Genomic DNA, 23,454 nt, shown 5'->3' with positions numbered 1-23,454 from the left:
TAGCAGAGGAAGGAAATGATAGGATTAGAATGGAGATAAATGACGCAGGGAATCAATAAAGCCTGAAGCAGGTGCTTTGAAAAGATGGACAGCATTGACAAACCTTTAGCGAAACAGAAAAAAAGAGGAAAGTTCGAAACAATATCAAAGCAGGGACATCATTAATGAGCTCAGAAACAACAACAACAACAAAAAGAGTATATGGAGTGCCTGGGTGGGTCAGTTGGTCAAGCTCCTGCCGAGATCTCCCCTGCCCTCTGCCCCTTCCTCCACTCCTGCTCATTCGCTCTCTCATATAAATAATAAATCCTTTTTAAAAAAGAAAAAAGCATAAGGAGATACTATGAACAATCCTATGCTGTTCAACGAATTAGAGACCCCAGATGACACGGACAAATTCTAGAATAAGACAGCCTACTAAAATTTACTCAAGAAGTATAAAATCTGAACAGATCTATAACAAGAGATAGAATTAATACTTGTTTAAAAGTCTAGTATGGATGTGAGAATTTCAGAAGCACAGAGATGAGCAGGGTACTCAGGCCACCTCAAAGCACACGGGTAGGATAATAGTAAGGAAGTCAGCTTTGCCCTGGGATAAATTAAATTCCTTTACCTACTCAAGGGTCTAGATCCAAGAAGTGATAACCTACCTGCCTGCTCCCTATTCATGCTCCTTGGAGCAAAGCCTGGAGAAGAACCGCCCGCAGGCCCCGCATCCTGCCGGTCGGTCGGCCACAGGTGACTGCGACTGTCGGGAGGCCCCGCCAGGTGGCGGCGGACCCAGCATCTGTCCCCGCCGCAGACCGCCGAGGACGCGGCCCCAGGAATAGGCCCCGTGCCTCGCCCCGCCCAGACGCACCCCCTCGCCCCTGCCCCTTAGCCCACAGGGACTCCCTTTGGGTGCGACTTCCTCGGCTTCACGCCCTTGTGAACCTCCCGGAGAGCACGTCCATTAGGGCGGGGGGTGGGGGTGACTGGGTGGCGGGCACTGGGGGGGGCACTTGACGAGATGAGCCCTGGGTGTTATTCTGTATGTTGGCAAATTGAACACCAATAAAAAATAAATTTATTATTAAAAAAAAAAAAGCCTGCCCGACCACTTTCGCCTGGCCTATTTCATTTCACTACCAACCGGATTAAACCTGACACCGACCACCCAGAAAGGGCCACCAGCCACTGTAGAAAATCAACCGCATTACATGTGACACATGTAAGTGAGCACAGCACCACCTCAGGCAGACAGGCAGACATATACGTGATTACGTCCAGGTGGTTTAAGAGAATAAAAAACTTTCCAGTTGTTCCCTTGGGGGGAAAGATGGACAATTATGAGTTCCCGGGATGGAATGTCTGTACGTCATTTACATTTTCAGTAACTGGATTCCTGTATTGTGTGAATAATGAAACAGAGGTAACAGTGTAATTTACATGTATTTTCTGTAAAAACTGGTGGGTTTATATCCACAGGAGGTGAGTGTACCAGTTCAAATTGGTATTTCCTAAATAAATAAGGGGTCCCTCCATGGAACATCAGAATGAGCCCTCAGTGAGGAAGAAAAATGGACACGTTAAGAATATTAGTCCATTGATTATTAAGGTAAATACCAAATACTGCATCTAAAAGGGTGGGGGGGAAATAAAATAAATAAAATAAAAGGGTGGGGAAGGGATAACTGTTAGAAATGGAGGAGGTGGGGAGAGGAGGGAGGGAAAGAAGAGGGGAAGAGGTGAAGGCAGGGAGGAGGAGAGGTGGAGAAGGGGAGATGGAGACAAAGGGCCGAACAGAGGGCCAGGAAGAGGGCAGGGGAAGCTTAGGGGAGGGGGCAGTGAAGCAGAGTCTAATACTGAGCAAGTTCCATGAAGACATCCAGGCCAGATCTGAAACATTAGACCAGATTTGCATCCTAATAAAAAGCTGTCCCCTTCCCCCCAATAAAGGATGTTTTAAGAAATGTATACGATTCTAGGCTTCCTATGTCGCTGAACGCTCGATGTATTTAAGAGCTCTCCCGGACAGAAAGCACCAGAAAGCTCTGCCTGACCGACCAAGGGGCGGGTGACAGCAGTCCCAGGCCAGCCCCACTCCCCCCATGGATTCCGACCACGTGCACATTCCCAGGTCCCAGCTGATGAGCAAAAGGTCTTCAATGGCAGAGGGGAAGAAGCCAGAGGAAGGCCTCTACTTTCTCCCCTCAGAACTGGCCTCTGGTCCCCACACTGTTCTCCTAAGCCCCCCTCCTTTGCTGGGACAAACACCCAGCAGTGTGCAGAGGCTGGTTCCTCCCAGGAAAGGCCAAATACCTTGCATTTCTTTGTACAGTTAAAGCCTGGAAACATCTCTGTCCCTTTGTCCATGTTTCAGGATCAAAGAGAAGGGGAGCAATGAGCAGAGAAAGGACATTTTACCTGTGTCTTTGTCCTGTGTAAAGGAAACCTTCTAATGTCATTTACCTTCAAGGCCCCCAGGGATCCCTGGGTGGCGCAGCGGTTTAGCGCCTGCCTTTGGCCCAGGGCGCGATCCTGGAGACCCAGGATCGAATCCCATGTCGGGCTCCCGGTGCATGGAGCTTGCTTCTCCCTCTGCCTATGTCTCTGCCTCTCTCCTCTCTCTGTGTGTGTGTGTGTGTGTGTGTGTGTGTGTGTGTGTGTGTGACTACCATAAATAATTAAAAAAAAAAACAGCCAGGACTCCTGAAACTGGGACCCTGGCTGCTTCTTGGTTACTGGGTCCCACCAGCCACAGGAGAAGCCACTTTCAGACTGGAGTGTCTGGGCCCCCAGTGTCCTCACTGCGTGGAACTCAGAATGCGGTGACTTCTAAATATATCATCACATAGAACAAAGCTTCTGGAACACTGTGAACACAGCTGACTCATGGGTCACCTGGAACCAACCATAGTGAACACCATTTAAGTTAAAATAGTGTAGGTTACAGATAGCTCAAAGGGTCTCAGTTTGCCGAAGTCCTTAATGTTTTCTACCGAATATCCTCATGTCATTTTTGGCAACTCAGTTCAACAGTTTTTGGGTTTGTTTGTTTGTTTGTTTTTAATTATTTACTTATTTATTCATGTGCAACACAGAGAGAGACAGAGAGAGGTAGAGACACAGGCAGAGGGAGAAGCAGGCTCCATGCAGGAAGCCAGATGTGGGACTCGATCCCGGGTCTCCAGGATCATGCCCTGGGCTGCAGGCGGTGCCAAACTGCTGCACCACTGGGGCTGCCCAGTTGAACAGTTTTTGGAGAAAAAGCTTATCAAAGTATTGATCTCACTTGATCAGGGCAGCTTTTTATTCCTATTATAGTAGCACACTGTCAGGATTTCCTGTTCTCCATTAGTTATTTATCGTGTAGCACCCCTAAGTCCTCAAGAAAACGATTTCAAAAAACTTAAATATGGCACATTGTATTGCACGTGTGTGCTATAAACATGTATTATTCTGGAAAGTGAATGAACATGTGAATAAGGAGAAGCACAGAAATGCAGAACGTAACTATTACCATATTAAAATTGTGCCGATCACTAAGGAAGCCAGGAATTCCAAGAGTCATTCCTCGGACATATACAGATCCGAGGCTTAGCATAAATATTTTTGGAACATTAATAATGTTGCTAGTGTTTTCCTTTCTCCATTTCTAGTAAATCTGACACATAAAGGTCTCCCTCTTCCAGCTGCCAAAACCCACTTAGGTGACACTTGGTGGCGTGTCTGTTCCACTGTGTCTATATTGGCCCAGACTCAGACTTCCCCTCCAGGGCTTGGAGAAGCCAGTGACTCCAAGGACACCAGGGAACTAAGTTCTAAGACAGTTAAGGAATGAAGACTTTCATTTCTCGTGTATCTGTCTTCTTTTCTTCTCCATAGCTTGTCCCTGGCTCTGTTTGATCAGGGTTGGGCACGCCCACATCCTGTACAGGTGCCACCTGGTATGTGCAGGAAGCTGTGCACCTGCCCTTTGGCCTGAGCGTGAGTCACCGCTGGCTGAGCCTGGCACACAGGGAAGACCAGAGTGGAGCCCGAGAGTGGAGCCCGTCCCCCTGACAAGTGGGAATAAACAAATGACTCACTCTAAGCAGTCACCGTCGGGGTCACCTTCGCGAAGGCCACTCTGGCAGCTCTGATGGAAGAGCGTTGAGGAGCATAATCTGGAGGAGGGCAGTCTCATCAAACCTGCAAGTGATGACCTTGGCTAAGCCAGTGGTTGTAGGAAGAGGAGGGAAGGAAGCCAAGAACAGTATAGGAGAACCAATCTGCAAGGCTTGGTGACTGGATGTGCATGAGGGTAAGGGGAGCTGGGGTCAACGGCCAGGGAGGCCCCTAGGGGCCCTTGGGTGCTCCCAGCTGAGACAGGGGGTAAGCAACAGGGCAAGGCCTCAGAGCCAGAGCCTACTGTTACTGAACAGGCCCTCAGCTCTCCAAGGGATAGAAATTGAGAAGAGGGAATGCCTGGCTGGCTAGGTTGGAAGACAAGCAGCTCTTGATCTGTGCGTTGTGAGTTCTGGTCCCATCCTGGGCAGAGAGACTACTTCAAATAAAACCTTAAAAAAAAAAGGGTGCCTGCGGGGCTCAGTGGAGCCCGGGACTCTTGATCTCAAGGTTGTGAGTTTGAGCCTGGTGTTGGGCATGAAGCCTACTTAAAAATTAAAAAAGGAAGGGAGGGAGGGAGGGAGGAAGGGAGGGAGGGAGGGAGGGAGGGAGGGAGGGAGGAAGGAAGGAAGGAAGGAAGGAAGGAAGGAAGGAAGGAAGGAAGGGAAGAAAGGGAAGAAGGGAGGGAGGAAGAGAGGGAGGAAGGAAGAGAAGAAGGAAGGGAGGAAGGAAGGAAGGAAGGAAACAGGAGTTTTAGGCTAGGCTTTATTGGAGTTTATGCTCCGGCTCCAGGGAGACAGCATAGAGGAAAGACTGTGGAGGGCATGGAGAGTTTCTTAAAGAAACTTAGATGGGAAAAGTGTGAGGTTTAAGAATGTAGAGGTGGGGTTTTCTTGGCTCTTGTGTACTTAGAGATTATGCTTTCCGAACATTGCCTGTCTCATTAGCATGTTAAATCTCCACCGCTGGGCATGACTTTTAGAATTTAAATAAAGGAAATGTAACTTGAGGGTACTCCTAGTGGTCACCTGCATGGGAGGTCTACCCTGGCGCAGACTGGTTTGATCCACATCTCACTTGTTTTTTGCAGGGCCTCTCTCCTTTAAGTTGACCTCTTGTTTTGTGTATTTCTGTAAGATATATTGCTCAAGAAACACAGATTCATGAATTTTCTCTTAGGGAGTGTTCACTTTACGGTATAGTCACATGGCTTTGAGGTTCGGGGAGGGGCCCTGAGTCCTGTCCCTATTTTGTCTCAACCCCAGGGACACAAGGTGAGCCTTACTGTAAGGTGATTTCTCTCCAGAATTTACCAAGGGTTCTAAATAGTTTGGTTTAACTTAACTGCCAAAAAAAAAAAAAAAAAAAAAAAAAACCCTGAAAATGTAGTTTTACGGGTTTCCCCAAAATAAGTGCATCCCACTGATTAAGATTCAGTACATACACTTGACCCAAGGGGGTGAAGTCAGGCGGCACGTCTGGAATTGTGCTTCTGTGGCAGCGCCCTGTGCCATGCCTCTAAGCTTCCTCCCTGCTGAGGTCACAGGCTTGCTTGCACAATGCGGTTGCCACCTGGGGAGGGTAAGGTGAAACAAAGCACTAACAAAACCATACAATTCCATGGTGCTGTTTGCTCCACTCTGTAGGGAGTGGAGAAACCTGGGGATGTGGGGTTGGACATGCTGCTTTCCAACCAGTCATCTAAACAGCACAAGTGTGCCTTAATCCAAAAGCCACCATGCCTACTGCACTCTGCAGCTAAATGTGAAGTCTTCGTGCTTTCTTACTGCAGAACTTTGGAGAATGACATGTAAGAAGCTTGGAAAGGGGCTTGAGTAAGAAATTTCAGCTCACGTTAGGCCTCAGAGAGAGGCTTTCCATCTTGTGGTACCCTTGACAAAGACTTATTAGAGAAGATGTGGGGATTTGAGGGAGGAGAGACATGGTCAAAGCCACGGGTGATACCAGAAGTCTGAAGGGAAAAAAGGGTGCCTGAACCTGGCTGTGAGTTTATTTTGGGCTTCCTTCTCCAGGAGAGCCTCAGATCCACTGGGCAGAGGACAAACATGGACTGGCACATGCATGCCTTAGACTCTCTGTGTGCAACATTCGCTGTCTCGCCACATGTCATGGCAAATCCAACTGAATGGGAGTCCCACTTCCCACTTCCCACTTTCTGTCCCCAAAGGGCAGGCACATACTAATTGTTCACCGAATACATTTTGATTGGATGAGTTCAATTTCCCCGTAAAGTTGCATCTTGATTTTAAGGAATTTAAGAAAGCAGAAGAAGCAGGTGAAATAAGATTCCTCCTTTAACAAAAGGCATTTCACAAAGTATTTTTTGGTATGTTGAGTAAAACCAGAATATCATTTTTATAAGGAGATAGGTTTCAATATATTATTGAACAAAAATATTTGTGTAAAATAGTCTGTGTAGAGAGACGTTTAGAAAACTATCTCTGGGGGTGCCTGGGTGGCTGAGTCAGTGGCTCAGTCGGTTAAGCCTTGGACTCTTGATTTTGTCTCAGGTCATGGTCTCAGGGTCCTAGGATTGAGCCCTGACAGCTGGCTCTGTCCTCAGCAGGGAGTCTGCTTAAGAATCTCTCTCTCCCTCTACCCCTCTTCCCATCCCACCTCCAACTCAGGGCACTCTCCCTCAAATAAATAAATGCATCTTTAAAAAAAAAAACCCTATCTCTGGATGGTGATATTTCAGCAATTCTTCTTTATTTAAGTTTTCTGTGTTGTTTTAATTTTTTACAACAAGCACAATTGTGTAATGGTTTACACAATTATTTTGATAAGAGAAATAGTAAATTGCTTAGACTATCAACATTTGATAAGGCTTAAATATCTACCATAACTATAAATGTGGCCAAGAGGCAAAATATACTACATTCCTGTCTTAGAACAACACATAAACCCACAAAACCAAGACATTGTTTGGAATTTAAAATAGTTATTTCAAAAATTTTAAGCTAAAAAAAAAGACATTTTTAAGCTATAAAAGAGTCAATACCCAAATATTTCATAGTCTGCTGATACACATACTTTTATCTACAAACTTATAGCAAAACTACCAGATTAAAAAAAAATAAGAAGAAGAAATGTGTTTTTCAAACTTACAGCCAAGACACTGCCACAAAGCCAAACTATAGTTTGGCTAGAAAACTTTTTGCCCATACCAAAAAAGCCAAGCAATGTATTACATCGACAACTATTTTTGAGGACCCACCACGTGCCAGAAACTAGAATTAGGCACACGATGCAGCACCCACGCATGTTCAGTGTCCCAGGGAGATGGGCACACAACCAGGCAAGTTTAACGGCCTGGTCACTTTTGCCAGAGGAGAACCAGAGGCAGCTGTGGCAGGCAGTGGAGGAGCAGGAGCGGCAGCCACAGGTACGCAGGCCCAGAGCTGAGAAAGCATGCCCAGGTAATGTTTTCAGGCTCAGGTATATAGTCTCAGGAGCAGCAAGGAGAGGCTGGAGTGATGGCTGCAACCGCTAATCCAGGAGTCATCTGCCAACTGGAGGAGTGCATTTGGATTTCTCACAAGGACAACTGTGGGCTACATGGAGAAAGGCAGGACACAAGGCAGAACCGGAGGAAGGAGGATCTGAGAGGCCCCAAAGGAGTGGATGGGGACCCATGCAATGTGCCGGGTCAGGACCCCGGAGCCCGGCATCCTAGTGTTGGGGGTGGGGTGACCTCTGGGGGACAGCGATAGAGAGTCACACAAAAGTTTCTGAAAGCCCACTACACCCAAGTTAAAGGCTAGAAAAGAGAACAAGATGTAGAGTGAAATTGAGAAATTCACTGACTTGTACACTAACTCATTCCAAGGGGAAAGTGTGTAGTGATGATCCGTGCGTAGACGAGTAAGCTGTAGAACACAGTGCCTCTCGAATGACACAATCCTGACCATTGCAGGACTTCTAGCCTGAGAAATAACCTGAGCAGTGCAAGTGGTCCCCGCTGGATCCAAAGCAGGTGGGGATTTCTGTGTGGCCTGAAGCCTGGATGCAAGCCGCTGGTCTCACCCACAGGGAGTGAACACCATCACTGATTGAGGGTACTTGCAACAGGAATTGTTACCTGGTGGGAAGCAGAAGGAATTCAGGATCTCCAGACCAGAAGGCAGGAGGGGGGCCAAGTGGATACATGCCACCTGCAGCCACCTCCCCACCACGACACTTGAGAGCAGCAGTAAGAACTGCTGCCTCCTGGCAGAATCTGCTCTCCACGTGAGGACTTTAGGTCTTCAGAATGAGCTCAACACACTGCCTCCTTCAGCAGGAAAGCTTTCCGCAGTGTCAGCAAGGTGAAACCATGTCCTTGTGACTTAGGGGTTCCCCATTCAGAATCATGATTTATCTTTTTGGCCCAGAATGAAGTTCATTACAGAAAACATTGCACAGACCTTTGGAAGAGCATGGTTACTGCTGCATAACCTACTACAATAACAGTCACTGCTTACAACAACCCACATTTACTATCTCAGAGTTTCCATGGGTCAGGAGCTGGGCACAGCTTAGCGGAGACCTCTGCTCAGGGTCTCATCAGGCTGAAGTCAAGATGTCACTTGGGGCTGTCATCTCATTTGTGGTTCAGGATTCTTTTCCAAGCTCACTGATTGTTGGCAGAATTCAGGTCCTGGCAGTGGTACAACTGAAGCTTCAACTTCTAGAGGCTGCACACCAATCCTCTCACAACATGGTAGTTTGCTGCTTCAAGACCAACAGAAGAGAATCTCTGCTGTTTCAAATCTCTGACCTCTATGTGCTCTTTTAAAGGGTCCCCCTGATTAGGCCAGGCCCACCCAGGATGATCTCCCTTTTGAGGAACCTAAAGTTAACTGATTATGGACCTTAATTACATCACAGTCTTCCCACTTTTGCCACATGACATAATCTAATCATAGGACTGGCATCCCTTAATATTTACAGGCTGTCCTGTAAGGGGCTACATAAGAATGTGACTCACTGGCAGTTACCCTGAGAACTCTGCCTTCCACACCTGGTCAGTTTGAAGGAAAAGAAGGAACATAATCCTGAAATATCAAAGGAAAATCAAACAATAAATTCAAGCAGTGTGTTAGGGCTCTCCAGAGAGACAGAGCCAATAGTAGAGGGTGGAAGGGAGAGAGGTTTATTGTAAGAAATAGGCTCAAGCCATTAAGAAGGCTGACAATCCTCATGACATGCCATCTGCAAGCTGCAGGTCCAGGAAAGCCAGTGACATAGTTCTAGTTTGAGTCCAAAGGCCTAAGAACCAGGAGCACCAATGCTGTAAGTCCCAGTCCAAGGGAAGGAGAAAACTAATGTCCCAGCTCCATAGTCAGGCAGACAGTGAATTCTCCCTTCCTCCATCTTTTTGTTCTATCTGGCCTTCAACAGATTGGGTGATGCCCACCACATTCGGGAGGACCATCTGCTTCACTCAGTGCACCAACTCAAATGCTAGTCTCATCCAGAAACACCCTCACAGACAGACCCAGAGGTAATATTTAACCAGCTATCTGGGCACTCTACAATCCAGCTGGGTTGACCCATGAAATTAATCATCACGAGCAGCTTTCCCAAAGTCAGGTGTGGTGGCTAGGGGTGGGTGCAGAGGAAGCTGAGATGGGGAAAATAGGAAACCATGTGTGAAGCTACGTTCCTCTGTGCACATTGATGGAGTCTTGGCCAATCTCAGATTCCGCCTGGCTCACTCGAGTGCCTGGGACAGACAGGGGCACATAGGGGATGGGGTGGGACTTGGAAGGAGAACCTGGGGTTGCTTGTCTTGGTGAGAAGTGGATTGTCCTGGGCTGGCAGTCTGAGATGGGAGAGCACCTGAAAGCTCAGTGGGCATCTGTGATTTTTTTTTTCTGATTACCACCTAAAGATAACACTGATTGTAGAAAGGTGGAAAGAGAAGAGGGGATTCAGGTAAATTAAATTACATTTCTTTAACGTGAGGAACCAGATCCAGATATATTTGTGGCATAAATGCTTAAAGCATTTGCTTTATTTAATGCTTAAATAGCTAATAAGTGTTGATATCTCTTTTTTAAAAAGATTTATTTATTTGAGAGAGAGAGCATAAGCGGGAGGGGCAGAGAGAAAGGGAGAGAGAACCTCAAGCAGACTCTATGCTGATGCACAGCCTACCCTAGGGCTCAATCTCACAATCCTAAGATCACAACCCTGAGACAACCGAAGCTGCAACCAATGGTCAGACACTTAACCAACTGTGCCACCCAGGCACCCCAATATCTAACTATTAATACTTTGTTGATGCATACTTTTAATTTTTTAAAAAAATTTTTATTTATTAATTTGAGAGAGAGAGAGCATGCATAAGCAAGGGGGAGGGGTGGAGGGAGAGGGAGAAGCAGACTCCTCACTGAGCAGGAAGCCCCATGCAGAGCTCCATCCCAGAACCTTGGGATCATGACCTGAGCTGAAGGTAGACGCTTAACTGACTGAGCCACCCACGTGCCCAATACATACTTTTTAAACATTTTCATATTTATCTACATCATAACCTTCTCCAGGTAGCCAGCTATGAAAAAGGAAAGTGTTTTCTGAAGCTTACTGATAACTACCATGGAACACTGCAAATCCTTATTTTCTAGACAATCTACTAATTGACTCATCAATTCATTCTATTTATTTACTCTCAGAAGCAGCCAACTTCCTAAATGGCCTCCTCCTGGTCCTTACCTCCTGGTTATTCGGGTCTTTGTGTGGTTGCCTCACACTGAATGGAGCTGACCACAGTAAAATGCAGTGAAACTGATGGTGGGTAATCCCAATCGTAGGTGATAAAACACAAGTGCCTTCTGCCATGTTCTCTCTTAGATTGCTCCCTTGAGGGGAAGGGGGCCACCATGTTGTGAGGCCACTCAGGCAGCCCATAGAGAGGCCCCCACCAGGAAGAACGGAGTCCTCCTCACAAAACCAGCAGCATGTGAACAAACCATCTGGAAGCAGATCCTCTGGGCCCAGTCAAGCTTTTGGATGACTGAGGCCCTGACCAGCTTCTTTAGGGCAAACTTCATGAAAGATCCCAAATCAGAACCAGCCAGCTCAGCTGCTTCTGAATTCTTAAACCACAAAAACTGCCATGGTAAGGTTTTATTACTGTTAAGCGACTCAGTTTTGGAGTAATTAGTTATGGGGGGAGGAGCAAGACGGCGGAAGAGTAGGGTCCCCAAATCACCTGTCTCCACCAAATTACCTAGAAAACCTTCCAATCATCCTGAAAATCTGTGAGTTCGGCCTGAGAATTAAAGAGAGACCAGCTGGAACGCTACAGTGAGAAGAGTTCGCGCTTCTATCAAGGTAGGAAGACGGGGAAAAAGAAATAAAGAAACAAAAGGCCTCCGAGGGGGAGGGGCCCCGCGAGGAGACGGGCTGAGGCCGGGGCGAGTGTCCCCAGGACAGGAGAGCCCCGTCCCGGAGGAGCAGGAGCTGCACCGACCTTCCCGGGCGGAAAGGGGCTCGCGGGGAGTTGGAGCAGGACCCAGAAGGGAGGGGATGCCCTCGGGCTCCCGGGGACAGTAACAGCAACTGCGCGCCCAGGAGAGTGCGCCGAGCTCCCTAAGGGCTGCAGCGCGCACGGCGGGACCCGGCGGGACCCGGAGCAGCTCGGGGGGGCTCGGGGGCGGCTCCGCGGAGGGGGCTGCGCGGCCCGGGAGCGCGAATCCAACAGCGCAGGCCCCGGAGCACAGGGCGCCCGGACACAGCCCAGGATCCGGCCTCCCCCGGGACAGGCAGAGGCCGAGGACGCTCCTGCCCCAGCTGAGCAGATCAGCGGCCCCGCCCCGGAGCCTCCAGGCCCTGCAGACGGAGTTCCTGCCGGAGCTGAATCCAGGTTTCCAGAGCTGCCCCGCCACTGGGGCTGTTCCTCCTGCGGCCTCACGGGGTAAACAACCCCCACTGAGCCCTGCACCAGTCAGGGGGCAGAGCAGCTCCCCCAACTGCTAACACCTGAAAATCAGCACAGCGGGCCCCTCCCCCAGAAGACCAGCTGGACGGACAAGTTCCAAGGGAAGCCAAAGGACTTAAAGTACACAGAATCAGAAGATACTCCCCCGTGTATTTTTGTTTTTTTGTTTTGTTTTGTTTTTTTGTTTTTGCTTTTTGATTTGTTTCCTTCCCCCACCCTTTTTTTCCTTTCTTTGTCTTTCTCTTTTTCTTTTTTTTTCTTCCTTTTCTCTTTTATTTCCTTCCTTCTCTCCTCTCTTTTTCTCCTTTTCCCAATACAACTTGCTTTTGGCCACTCTGCACTGAGCAAAATGACTAGAAGGAAAACCTCACCTCAAAAGAAAGAATCAGAAACAGTCCTCTCTCCCACAGAATTCCAAAATCTGGATTACAATTCAATGTCAGAAAGCCAATTCAGAAACACTATTATACAGCTACTGGTGGCTCTAGAAAAAAGCATAAAGGACTCAAGAGACTTCATGACTGCAGAATTTAGAGCTAATCAGGCAGAAATTAAAAATCAATTGAATGAGATGCAATCCAAACTAGAAGTCCTAACGACGAGGGTTAACGAGGTGGAAGAACGAGTGAGTGACATAGAAGACAAGTTGATGGCAAAGAGGGAAACTGAGGGAAAAAGAGACAAACAATTAAAAGACCATGAAGATAGATTATGGAGTAATTAGTTATGCAGCAATAAAAACCTAATATACTTAAATGTTCACCAAGCAACTCTTCTTTGCTGGGTCCTGGGTCAAGAGAAAGAAATAGCAGATGGTGGGGCACCTGGATGGCTCAGTTAGTTAGGTGTCTGCCTTCAGCTCAGGTCATGATCTCAGGGTCCCACATCCTTGTTCAGCAGGGAGTCTGCTTCTCTTTCTCCTTCTGCCCTCCTCCCGCTCATGTGCACTCTCTCTCTCTCTCTTAAATAAACAAACAAACAAACAAATAAATAAATAAAATCTTTAAAAAAGGAAAAAGAAATAGCAGATGGCAACTTTCCTACAAGGGCAATGTCTCAGAAGTGGAGGGTCTGGGATGAGCTGTGGGCACCTGGTGGAAATATCAGTGAGAGCAGGGAGTGGAGAGTCTAGACTTTTGAGTGAATAGGGCTGCTGAGGTAAGATGGTGGTATTAAACTAGTTCGGAGCAAGCCCTCTCTACACCCAATAAAATTATGAACGAGTAAGTAAAAACACAAAAACTACTCACACTATTCAAATTTTAGAGCAAGGAGTGCTCAGAGACAGAAGTTTCTAGAAGTTACATGTCTCATACTCCATGAGGCTAACGTCTCAGCAGCCTAAGGGAGAGTGTGAAAGGCCAAATTCTAAAAATCTCTAATACTTCCCCAAATTTGAAAACAACCAAGGAACAGAGTATACTTGCCAAAGGAAAAGGCGTGAATGTCCCTCTAACAGCAATCTGTTCCTAACAACAACTTGGTCAGAAGAGAAAAGAATCAACCAGATTTTACCAGTTTCTTTTTCCATGCTTGGAGAAAGTACAAAAGGAAATTCCAGGAGGAACAAGAAAATATAAGAAAAGCTGGGGATGAGAATGTGAGTCAAGCCTAATAGTGGATATTTTACAGAAAATTGTACTTGAGAACGCTCCTCTCTGTTGCAAAATCAGAGAGGGTTTGGGAACTACTCCCAAGGATCATCTCTTTCCCTTCTCTGTTTGATGGGGGAAAGGAAGTTTCTACTGAGCGATGTAGGACTAAGTAGAGGAGAGGGTTGGGGTAGAAAAGAATAAAGTATTTCGTGTTGAGAGTTTGGGTCAGAAGTAGGATTTCTGAGGTTCCAAATGCATTGGAAGGAATTAATCTAAAAATTGAGCCATTTACTACTACCCAGCTGGAAACGTGGGGACCCCAGATCAGGGGCCTGGAAACTGCCACTATATATAAATTACAATAAATAAGAAGAATTGAATTCAAATCTGCTAAGTTTTAGAACTCAAGGTGATTTGTGAATGAGCAGACCTCTGTCTATTTCCAGGCCTCCTCATTTAAAGTAACCCTCCCCACTCCCCTATCCTGGGAGGGGTCCTGGTGGTGGGTTAGGGGTCTGATAGTGAAGCAGACATGAATTTTAGGTCACTTTCATCCTTCTCAGAGGACATGTTTGGAGACCTGTGGGCCAGAGTGGGGAGAAATGGGTTCAGCTATGCAGAAAGAACAACGAAGTTCTCTTCAACCCTCACTACTTTGGTATTTGCAGGGGGTGAGGCTCTTCCTACTGTGAGCAGCTCCACTTTCACAAATATTGAAATAATGGTGGCCAAACAAAAAAGATGATGAAAATTTTATGACCCCAAAACCCATGCAAGTAGCCGAAAAAAATGTAGCCTTATACAGAAAGGAAACAAATGGTACATGTGTATATTACCAACTTTATTCAAGCAGGGGTAGGAAAAAGAACCAATAGTCAATGACATTGTAACAGAGGCTGTGATGGTCCTTTTTCATGTGTCAACCTGCCTAAGCTCCAGTCCTCAGTTCTTCACACACTAAGCTAGGTGCTGCTGGGATGGCATTTTGTATCGTGATTAAAGTTCTTAGCTGACTTGAAGGGAGAGCATCCTAGCAGGTCGGGGTGAGCCTGATTCAATCAGTTGAAAGCCCTAAGTAGAGAGAGTTCTGCAGTTGGGCAACACCTTTGGCCAGCCATGCCTAACACCTTCCCTGAGATATGGGGCTTCTCGAGCCAGCCTCAGAACCACCTATACTGTCCCTTGCAGTGGGTCTCTTGATACACATCTCCTACTAGTTCTGCTTCTCTGTCTGAGCCCTGACTGATACAGAGGCCTAAGATTTATGCCTCAAAATCAAGAGGCCCTGAGTTGTACTGAAAGCCTTCTACCAAATCTGCACAAAATATTTCATACCTGTGTTTTATAAAGCATTCCAAAAATACTTGGAAAAAAAACCATAGAAGTTTCTAACACTGTGAGTCTAGCATTTCTCTGGTTCCAAAACAAATATCAAAAATAAATAGAGGTCCATTTCATATAATAAAAAGGCATAATAACCCTAAGCAGATTGTAAGCAAGTAAAATCTGGGAGTGGAATTCAGGAAGAATGTGTTATATTTATCCCAGCAATGAAGGCTTGATTCAAAAACAAACACTATCAATGTAACTCACTCGTGGGAAAAATTAATTTAATGGATACTGAAAATCATTACCATACAGTTTTCATTCCATTGGGATTCATAGTAAGTTAGGAATCAATGGAAACTATATTTGGCTACTAGAAAATTTATATACGTGGCCGTCATCATATTTCTATTCAGTACTGCTGCTCTAGACTCTAGAAAATACTCTGATCCTAGAGAATAAAATTCATTTCTCCCAAATCAATAAGAAAAATATAAGGTACTCAACTGGCCAGTATACACGTGGGAATTCATTCACCTGGATGGTCAGAGGGAATGGTATACTCCATACCACTGGAGCTTTGTGGGAATGTGAGACAAAGCCACAAAGTGAGGATGGCTCCTCCAAGAGTTGCCACTGAGCCTCAGGAGGAGTCTGCAGGGAATCTAGATGCAGACAAGTAGCTGTGGCCTGAGCCACCAACCACTGGATGCTCAACTGATTGTCACTCAATGGGGGGCCCAGGCAGTGGCACAATCACCGGTCCTGAGCTGAGCCTGCAGGGTGGGGGCTCTGAAGTCACTGAAGTCAGCTGCCCTCCCTGGCCCCCCAGTGCTGGTGGATGTGGGCAGCTCCCACCAGACCTCCTCCTTCTGGCAGCCAGGGTCAGGAAGCTGTGCTTCTCCAGGGTACATACATGGCCCTCAGGGCTGACTACCTGGAGTAGGGCATGCAGGCAGCAGACAGGGCAACAGATCCAGCCATTAGCAATGTCAGGATCTGCCTCAGAAAGCTGTCTGGCCTGGAGTCCCAGCTTTCCTGGGGCAGCTGTCTACCAGTGATTGAGCACAGGGGGATGCTGGGCAGTGCTCCCCTCCAGCACCCTGCCCGGGAGCTGGCTGTGGCTTCCTGCGGGCTGCATCTGGGTTGACTTCTCCCGCTGTGCCACCCCCTTCTTCCTTCCACAAGGGCTGATCCCCCATAAACATGGGTCCTCTTCTATTGCCCATCCCCAGCTGTCTCAGCCTGCTTCTGGAGAGCCCAGCCTGGGGATAAGCTCCATGATGAGGGACACCAGCTTCACCCGTGACCATACGGGAGGGAGGCGGGAGATGGGACCTACAAGTTCCACTTTGTCCTTGCTCATCCCACTCAGCACCCACTTTTTTTTCCACTATGGTCCTTCCAAGCTACAGCAGCTCCAGGCCCCCAACCAGCATCACTCACTTCTACAACTGCATGTAGTTGGTTCCTTTCATTACCCCTTACTTGTTATCACTATGGTAGTTCTGCTCCTGTTTCAAGCCCTGATACAGGGTCCTGAGAAGAAAAATAAAGCTCCAAAAAGGACAAGAAATAAGATGACTTTTGAAATCAGGAGGGCCTTGCCTAGAACATGTGTTTAACTTTTCCACAAAACACGTTCTTCAGTGCTTATATAATGCTTTACATAACCCCATAGGATTTCATCGGAGAGTTCCTGGATTTGAACCTATGTTTTTGCCTCTTAAGTCATTTGTTCACTCCATAAATGAGGTGTGATTGAAACTCAAAGGTGGGCTTTAGTGAAAGGCAAGAGCCCTGGCAGGAGATGTCAGGTGTGTGCACCTTGCCCTTGGGTACAAGGGCAGGACCCTTCCCCAGGCAGTGTGGAAACCCGAGGACAGTGGAGATGTGCTTCCTACACTCAGTGTCTGAAAGTTACCTGAGAGTTCCAAGAGGATAGTTTCTGGAACCTGTGGGTCCATGGGGCCTTCCCTGATCCCTGAGCTCTGGGCAAAGTGGTCTTGAACTCCATTCCTCCCTCTTGAGCGTCGATTCCAGAACCTGCAGGGGGTGAGCCACAGCAGCATTGGGCTCTACTCCACCTCCCTAGTGTGATGGCTGCAGCTTCACTTCCATCTTTGAAATCTGAAACCTTGTATAGTCACTTCTATAGCCATCCCTAAACCAAACCATGAAGGCAGAGGAGTCTGGGGAAGGTCATTCTGTACTGGCTGAGCTGATGCAGTACAAACCACCCCTGACACCAAACCACCTGGTCCCATCCCGTTTTTCTCAGGACACTGGTTACCTTGTAGCAGCCCCCCAACACAGATGGCCAAGTATGACAGGGGACAGCCAGTGCCACACAACCCCACATGGGGGCCTCGCTTCCAGTGACTCTGCGCCTGTCCTCTCACAGACAGTCACCCACTCGGGGAAGGAAGGGCAGGTAGTGATGACAGCAGTCACTCAATGAAGCCTGTTATTTATTGTGCTGAATTCATCATTCTAAATTAATAAATATTCTATCAACATACTTTAACACCATCTATTTAGGGACTCCACGATCACAACATTATCACCCGAGGACTGAAATAACACTCTGAAAAAAGAAGTCAAAATTACACATTCTTGCAGATGGCGAAATCAAAGCTTGTTTGTCAACCAAAGAACAAACCACAACAGTAGGAATATTGATGAACTCAACATCAGAGACAACATTTTTAAAATAAACTTAATCTTTAGGTACTAATTTGGAACCACCTACGAGATACATTAAGGAAAAGAACAAGATGCAAAACATCGGATGAGTGTGTGGTTTGCTAGTACTTGTCTTAAAGAGGGCAAAGAATATATCTGTTATCTATGTTTGTATTTTATGTATACCCTATATGTACAGATGCATATATTATATACATGTGCTTATATAATCCTATACTATTTCTGGAAAGACACAGATGACACTGGTATCGTTGGTGCCTCTGAGGAGGGGATGTGGGTGGCTGTGGGACAAGGATGGCAGAGTTTTTACTACATAACATTTCATACTTTTTAGCTTTGAGCCATGTGCAATTATTGCCTACTGAAAAATAAATTTATTTTTCAAAAATTTTTAAAGATTTACTTATTTATTTGAGAGAGAGAGAGTGTGCACACGCTTGCACGAGTGCAGGGAGAGAGGCAGAGGAGAGGGAGAATATTTTAAGTAGACTCTACACTGAGTGTGGAGTGTTTGACACAGGGCTCAATCTCCGGATCCTAAGATCACAACCTGACCCCAAACCAAGAGTCAGCAGCTTAACTGACTGTGCCACCCAGGCACCCCCTGAAAAATAAAAGAAAATTCTAAAATAAGCAGCAACAAACCCTTAAAAAAACAAATAAACATTAAGTTCCTTACTATCCACAGTATACTGGGAAATGCATACATGGTGGCATACAGTGTCATATTGAAAAAAAAAAAATCTTATATGAGTTCCTCTCAGCCTTAATTCTCAAACTGCAAATACACATCTCAGAAAGAAAGAAAGAACAGCCAGAACTGGATGGTTTCTTCCAATTAGGTCCTGTGCAGGCCCTTGGGTCTAAGAATCGTCCAGGCCGAGCTTAGCAGCAAAGAGCGAGGTGATGACATCATCTCCCATTTTCAAAGCCAGGTCATACGCTGTCTGGCCATTCGTGTTCTTCTTTTGGATGCTTGCATTGCATCTGCCAAGGTAATGGGCATGAATAGAAGACTCAGGCACTTGAACCTGATGGCCTGGTTCCTCCATGACACAGAGGCCATTCTGGGAGCCTCCTGGCCCCACCTTCCTAAACCTGTCCCCAAGAGACCTTCCCCCATGACCCCACTCTCACGGGTGGCTCTGCCCTGAGACCCTTAGAGGGGCTCTGTGATTTCAACACATTCAGTTGCCAACATTGGCTTCCACTGCATCAAAGTCCTACACCAAGTGTGTTGGTGGGAGGGCAACATTTTCATTGTGCTTTTAAAACCATTCAGTGCTGGGGACCTACCGTGGCATGGTGGCCTCCATTCACAGGGTTAACTGTTCAGGAACTAGGGCCTTCTGTAATCATCACAGGTTGGCTAGGGGACCACTGTGGCCTCAGAAGTCTCCCCCAACCATCAGGAACATACCTCAGTAAAGCAGTGACGCACTCCCTTCCTGCTAGGCCAAGCAGAGCTGCTTCATGAAGAGCTGTATTCTGGAGCCTGTTGGGGGGGGGGGGGGGGTGGAAATCATCCTGCTAAAGCTTTTGTAATATAGGATGCTATGGGCACACGGACAAAGTCACACCAGTGACATCAACCCTTCCTTGTCTTTTGTCTTTCCTTTCTCCCTGGTGCCACAACTGTTTGTCATTTCACTCCTCAAGTTCCTTGGGTCTCTATTAGGCATTTGCCATTGGAACGTATATGTATTCACGGGGTTACCACATCTCCTGAGTAAATGTATAGTCTTCCTTCATAACTTCCTCTAAACTGAGAACAGAGCACACATTCTATTTACGAGGTGGGGAGAAGGTAGATTTTCTGTGTAACCCACAGTTCAGTTGGGGAAGTAACAAATTGTGACTGCCAACTTTAATTTTGTACGCTGCCCCTCAAACAACATGACTCTAACATGGCAAGGGCACTAAATGGGACACCCTCTTCTGCTTCAGAGCAGAGGTGATACCTATGAATCTGTTCTTCTGAGTAGCTTGGTATTTTATTACCAGACCTTCTAGAATGTGTTTTGCACAGCAGATACATTGTGGTGTTCTGCAAATTTGTATTTTAAAGAAACTCTACTATGAATGAACAAACTACTTAAATCTAAGTATCATGTTGGATGAAGGTACATCTGCTTTTTGTAAATCGTGGATTACCTACTAGAATAAATCTCCACAGTTGAACCCCTAAGAAGCAGACTGATGGTTACATTCACCCCTCCTGGCTACTGGGACAGAACTAAGAGAAAAAATGTTTGAAATTGCTAGTGAAGGAGAGTAGCTGTTGTCCAAAAGCAAACGGCATTTCTCTTTGCCCTTCTCCTAGTAAGACTTTGAATCTGTGTTTCTGAAATCTGTTGATAAGAGGAATCAGATTTGGTGGAGGATGTGTACTTCTCCTTAGCCATCCCTTTGTGTTGAATATGAGTGTATTCTGGTAGGAAAGATGCAAACAATGGAAACAGCAACACTAGGGTAGGGCTTTCTGCTACCTGCCAAGCTACTGGGAAGTTTCCTTCTACAGAGTTTCCTTGTGTAGAAGTTTTGTGTATAGAGACCACCTAGGCTGCTTCTCTCCACTAATCAAACAAGCTAGGGTAGGGGGACACTTTTTAAATCCTTATTTGCTAAGGAACAATTCACTGAACCTCTTTTGTAGGAAAGCCAGATCTTTGGATGGCTTGTGCCTCAACAGCTGTAAGATGGATGGAGCCCTGAGGTCATATTCCTAGATCTATAGAGGTCCAGCTGGGTGTAGAGGCCAGGCTGACCAGGTCTAAACACTGTGAACTAACAAATATAAAGCAGATTTAGCAGAATTGGCTCTTGGTGGAAAAATCTGCTTTCTTCTATTGGCATAAACTAAAATGGAAGAAGAGATCTCTATGCTCTATTTTGAGGGAGGGCTTCTGGTCTAGCTTTCCTCCCTCCCCCTCCATGTGAGCTAAATTCTGCTAACTATGCTAATGCAGTGGGAGTGACATCGGGCTATTACACACCATTCAGACAGATGGTACAACCACTGAGTTAGACTTAGTAAAGATGGATTGAGATCACATGTGGATAAATGTCAATTTATAGAATGGTAAAGAAGAATGGAAACTGAGGAACACCAAGGAAAAACAGGTAATCTGTTCCATGTCCAGAGTAGTTTCTTCCTTTCAGCTGGACTTTTCATAAGGCTAGGACACAACATACATAAGATTTTGATGTGAGTCAAAATCTGCTCAAGAGATTTTGTATCAGCCACACACATTATACATAAAGTGCTTCAAGAAAAGCTTGTCTGATTCATACAAATATAAAGTATACCTTAATGCAAAACAAGGTGGTGTTATCTTCATGAATAATGATAACCCAAGTGTGGGATAAATGGAGAAGCTGACAATGTGAACCCTAAGAAAAGGTGAGCAAGTAAATTCCAGCCACCAGATACATACACCAAATGTACCAAACATTCTGCTATAAAATAAAACTAAAAAAGGGATTGTGACTACCTGATACGCTGTCCTGTTGGGCAGAAACATAAAAGTGCACATAGAAAAATTAACAGGGATATATTTTGGATAAAAACACTAGCGGACATTTTGAGACAGAGGAAAATAGAAGCAAAGCTCTTTAACTTTGGCTCCGTGTGCCAGCTTGACGTACTCAGCAGTGGGATCTCTAACAGGCCTCAATCTGGTCTCAGTAATAGGTCAGGGGTAGCAGTGTCAGATGGCCCTGCTGCAGCACCGCCAGAGAACTTCCAGTTTGGCAACTTGGTTGGCCCGATATAAGCAGTTAACTAGTGGAGCCTGTTCTCAAGAAACTCCCCACCCCACATTTCCAAAGTAATTTGCAAAAAAACAATAGAACTACAAAGCTGGGAGAGGTCGAGAGGCAGGACAGCCCCAACACTAGGGAAGTGACAGAAGCATGGAGGGGACCTGGATCTGTCCATCCTGCTTCACAGCTGGGGAAACCAAGGCACCAGATCGTGTAGGGAACTCAGATGTGCAGGGTCCTCCCCAATGTGTGAGCATCCAGAGACAATTGGTAAGGTTTTCTTTCTGCAGTAACTTTATGGGTACATTTCCACAGGGAATACACTGGGCCCACTCCTCTCTTAGTGATCTCAACAGTTCAGACCATGATGAAAATGTTGCTTACCATCCCAAGGGCGAAGTAGGACCTGCCTGGCCCGCAACAGTGTAAACTCCTGAGTTAACAAAATGTATCATCATTTATAAGAGCTACAATAAAGTTGGCAATTCAATAGTCCATTTAAAAGTTTGTTTAGGGCACCTGGGTAGTTCAGTGGTTGGGCATCTGCCTTCATCTCAGGGAGTGATCCCGGGGTCCTGGGATGGAGTCCTACATCGGGCTCCCCACAGGGAGCCTGCTTCTCCCTCTGCCTATGTCTCTGCTGCTCTCTGTGTCTTGCCCAAATGGGGAAAGTAGAGGCAGTTAAGTCTCTTATTAAGGTCAAAATGGGTTAAAATAGCTCCTGAGTGGTTCAAATTGAGGGGGGCATGTGCGTGGATTGACTCTGCTCCAGCAGAGCCCCACAGTGGCCACTGGCTGCTGGCTGCTGGCTGTGACACCACACCTGGGCTCTCTTTCCACTGGATCTTACTTACAGGCCCCACTGCTGCTCGGTGTCTGCTCCTCTCTGCACGAGAACCGGAATCACTTCATGGTGCTTATTCACAACAGCCACGATTATAACGGGTCGCTCTTCGCCATCCTTGCAGTTGGGATCTGCTCCCTGCAGCATAAGAAGGACGAACTTGCCATGAAACTCTGCTCTCAGCAGCATCCAACTGCCACCCTACGATGCATAACAAACATGCCCGGCAGAACTAAAGTGCTTTCAGTCACAAGAGAAGAGAATCAGGACACCCAAGATCTAACCGGTAATGGACCGAGCCGCAAGCCACTCCTGCTCCCCTTATCAGGAGGGGTAGGCACCCAGAGCCTGACTACTTTAGGAAGCAGGAAGGTCACACAGGGTCACACACCAGGGATTCTGTCCACCTTTATGCACATTATTTGGGCTCATATGACTTTTTCCTTTGCTATAAAAACTGGCAACCAATAACCATTAATGTCAAGTTCTTAACTGGCCATTAACTCTACTTCCAGGCAGTTTTAAATGAAATGGCACCGTGGTTATCACAATACGGAGCAAGACTCCCATCTGAAAAAGACAGAGGTGTACCAAGAGGCTGAAATCCTCAGAGACTTGTTTTTGGAGTTGCACTGACCTCATCCAGCAGCTCTTCAATCACAGAGACTCTCCCTTCCCCTGTGGGTCCGACTTCCTTCAGCAGGAGCCTGTTTTCAGGCTGCAGGATTATACAACAAAGTCAATTCCATCACCACAAAATATTACTGTGCCCCCTGCCTGGACTCAACACTCCAGGCAAATATTTCCTCTCTGAGGTTGAGTTCTGAGCCCCAGGGACAGGTGACTGTGAGCTTGTGCATGTGTGCATGTACATGGTTTTCAAAAGCCATCAGCACAAATAAACCCAGCTAATGTAAATCTTGCTGGTCTCTCATACCTTGTCTTAGGTAAGGATACTACACTGACATGGTTTATATTTATTAAGACAGGGATGCAATGAGAAACCTCACCACCCCAGAAACCCCACACTAGTTTTATTACTATTTATTACTATATATAGTCATAAATTTATATATATTTATATATATGAATATATGCTTTTCCTAGGAAAAGCAACCAGGTGAATCCTAAAATTTACTCTGCACACTTTATGAAGTGTTCAGAATCAGTCAAAGTATGAC

General features: G+C 46.3%; 1 protein-coding gene and 1 non-coding gene across 34 annotated transcripts in view; both read right to left on the bottom strand.

Moving 5' to 3' along the window:
• Positions 1-23,454, bottom strand: part of DZANK1 (double zinc ribbon and ankyrin repeat domains 1) — a 112,826-nt gene that overhangs the window by 29,030 nt on the left and 60,342 nt on the right. For 5 of the 33 annotated variants that reach the window (XM_077872030.1, XM_077872027.1, XM_077872028.1 and 2 more), the window contains 6 exons: positions 22,911-22,991; positions 22,284-22,411; positions 19,085-19,159; positions 5,537-5,664; positions 4,074-4,176; positions 3,457-3,993 (listed from right to left, as the gene is read on the bottom strand). In XM_077872030.1, the coding sequence (XP_077728156.1) occupies positions 3,978-3,993; positions 4,074-4,176; positions 5,537-5,664; positions 19,085-19,159; positions 22,284-22,411; positions 22,911-22,991 (531 nt within the window). In that variant the 3' untranslated portion in view covers positions 3,457-3,977. Of the gene's footprint in view, positions 1-3,354; positions 3,994-4,073; positions 4,177-5,536; positions 5,665-9,073; positions 9,150-17,411; positions 18,652-18,960; positions 19,160-22,283; positions 22,412-22,910; positions 22,992-23,454 lie in introns of those variants that run through there. The other 28 variants (XM_077872037.1, XM_077872036.1, XM_077872035.1 and 25 more) reach the window with 20 other exon arrangements.
• On the bottom strand, positions 14,858-14,972 carry LOC144298957 (small nucleolar RNA SNORA5). The gene has a single exon (XR_013365789.1). It is a non-coding gene; the product is annotated as a small nucleolar RNA SNORA5 (small nucleolar RNA).

Source organism: Canis aureus, chromosome 26 (genome assembly GCF_053574225.1).
Source record: "Canis aureus isolate CA01 chromosome 26, VMU_Caureus_v.1.0, whole genome shotgun sequence".
Lineage (NCBI taxonomy): Eukaryota > Metazoa > Chordata > Mammalia > Carnivora > Canidae > Canis > Canis aureus.
The sequence above is the reverse complement of the archived record's forward strand: the minus strand, read 5'-3'. Positions and strand labels throughout refer to the sequence as shown.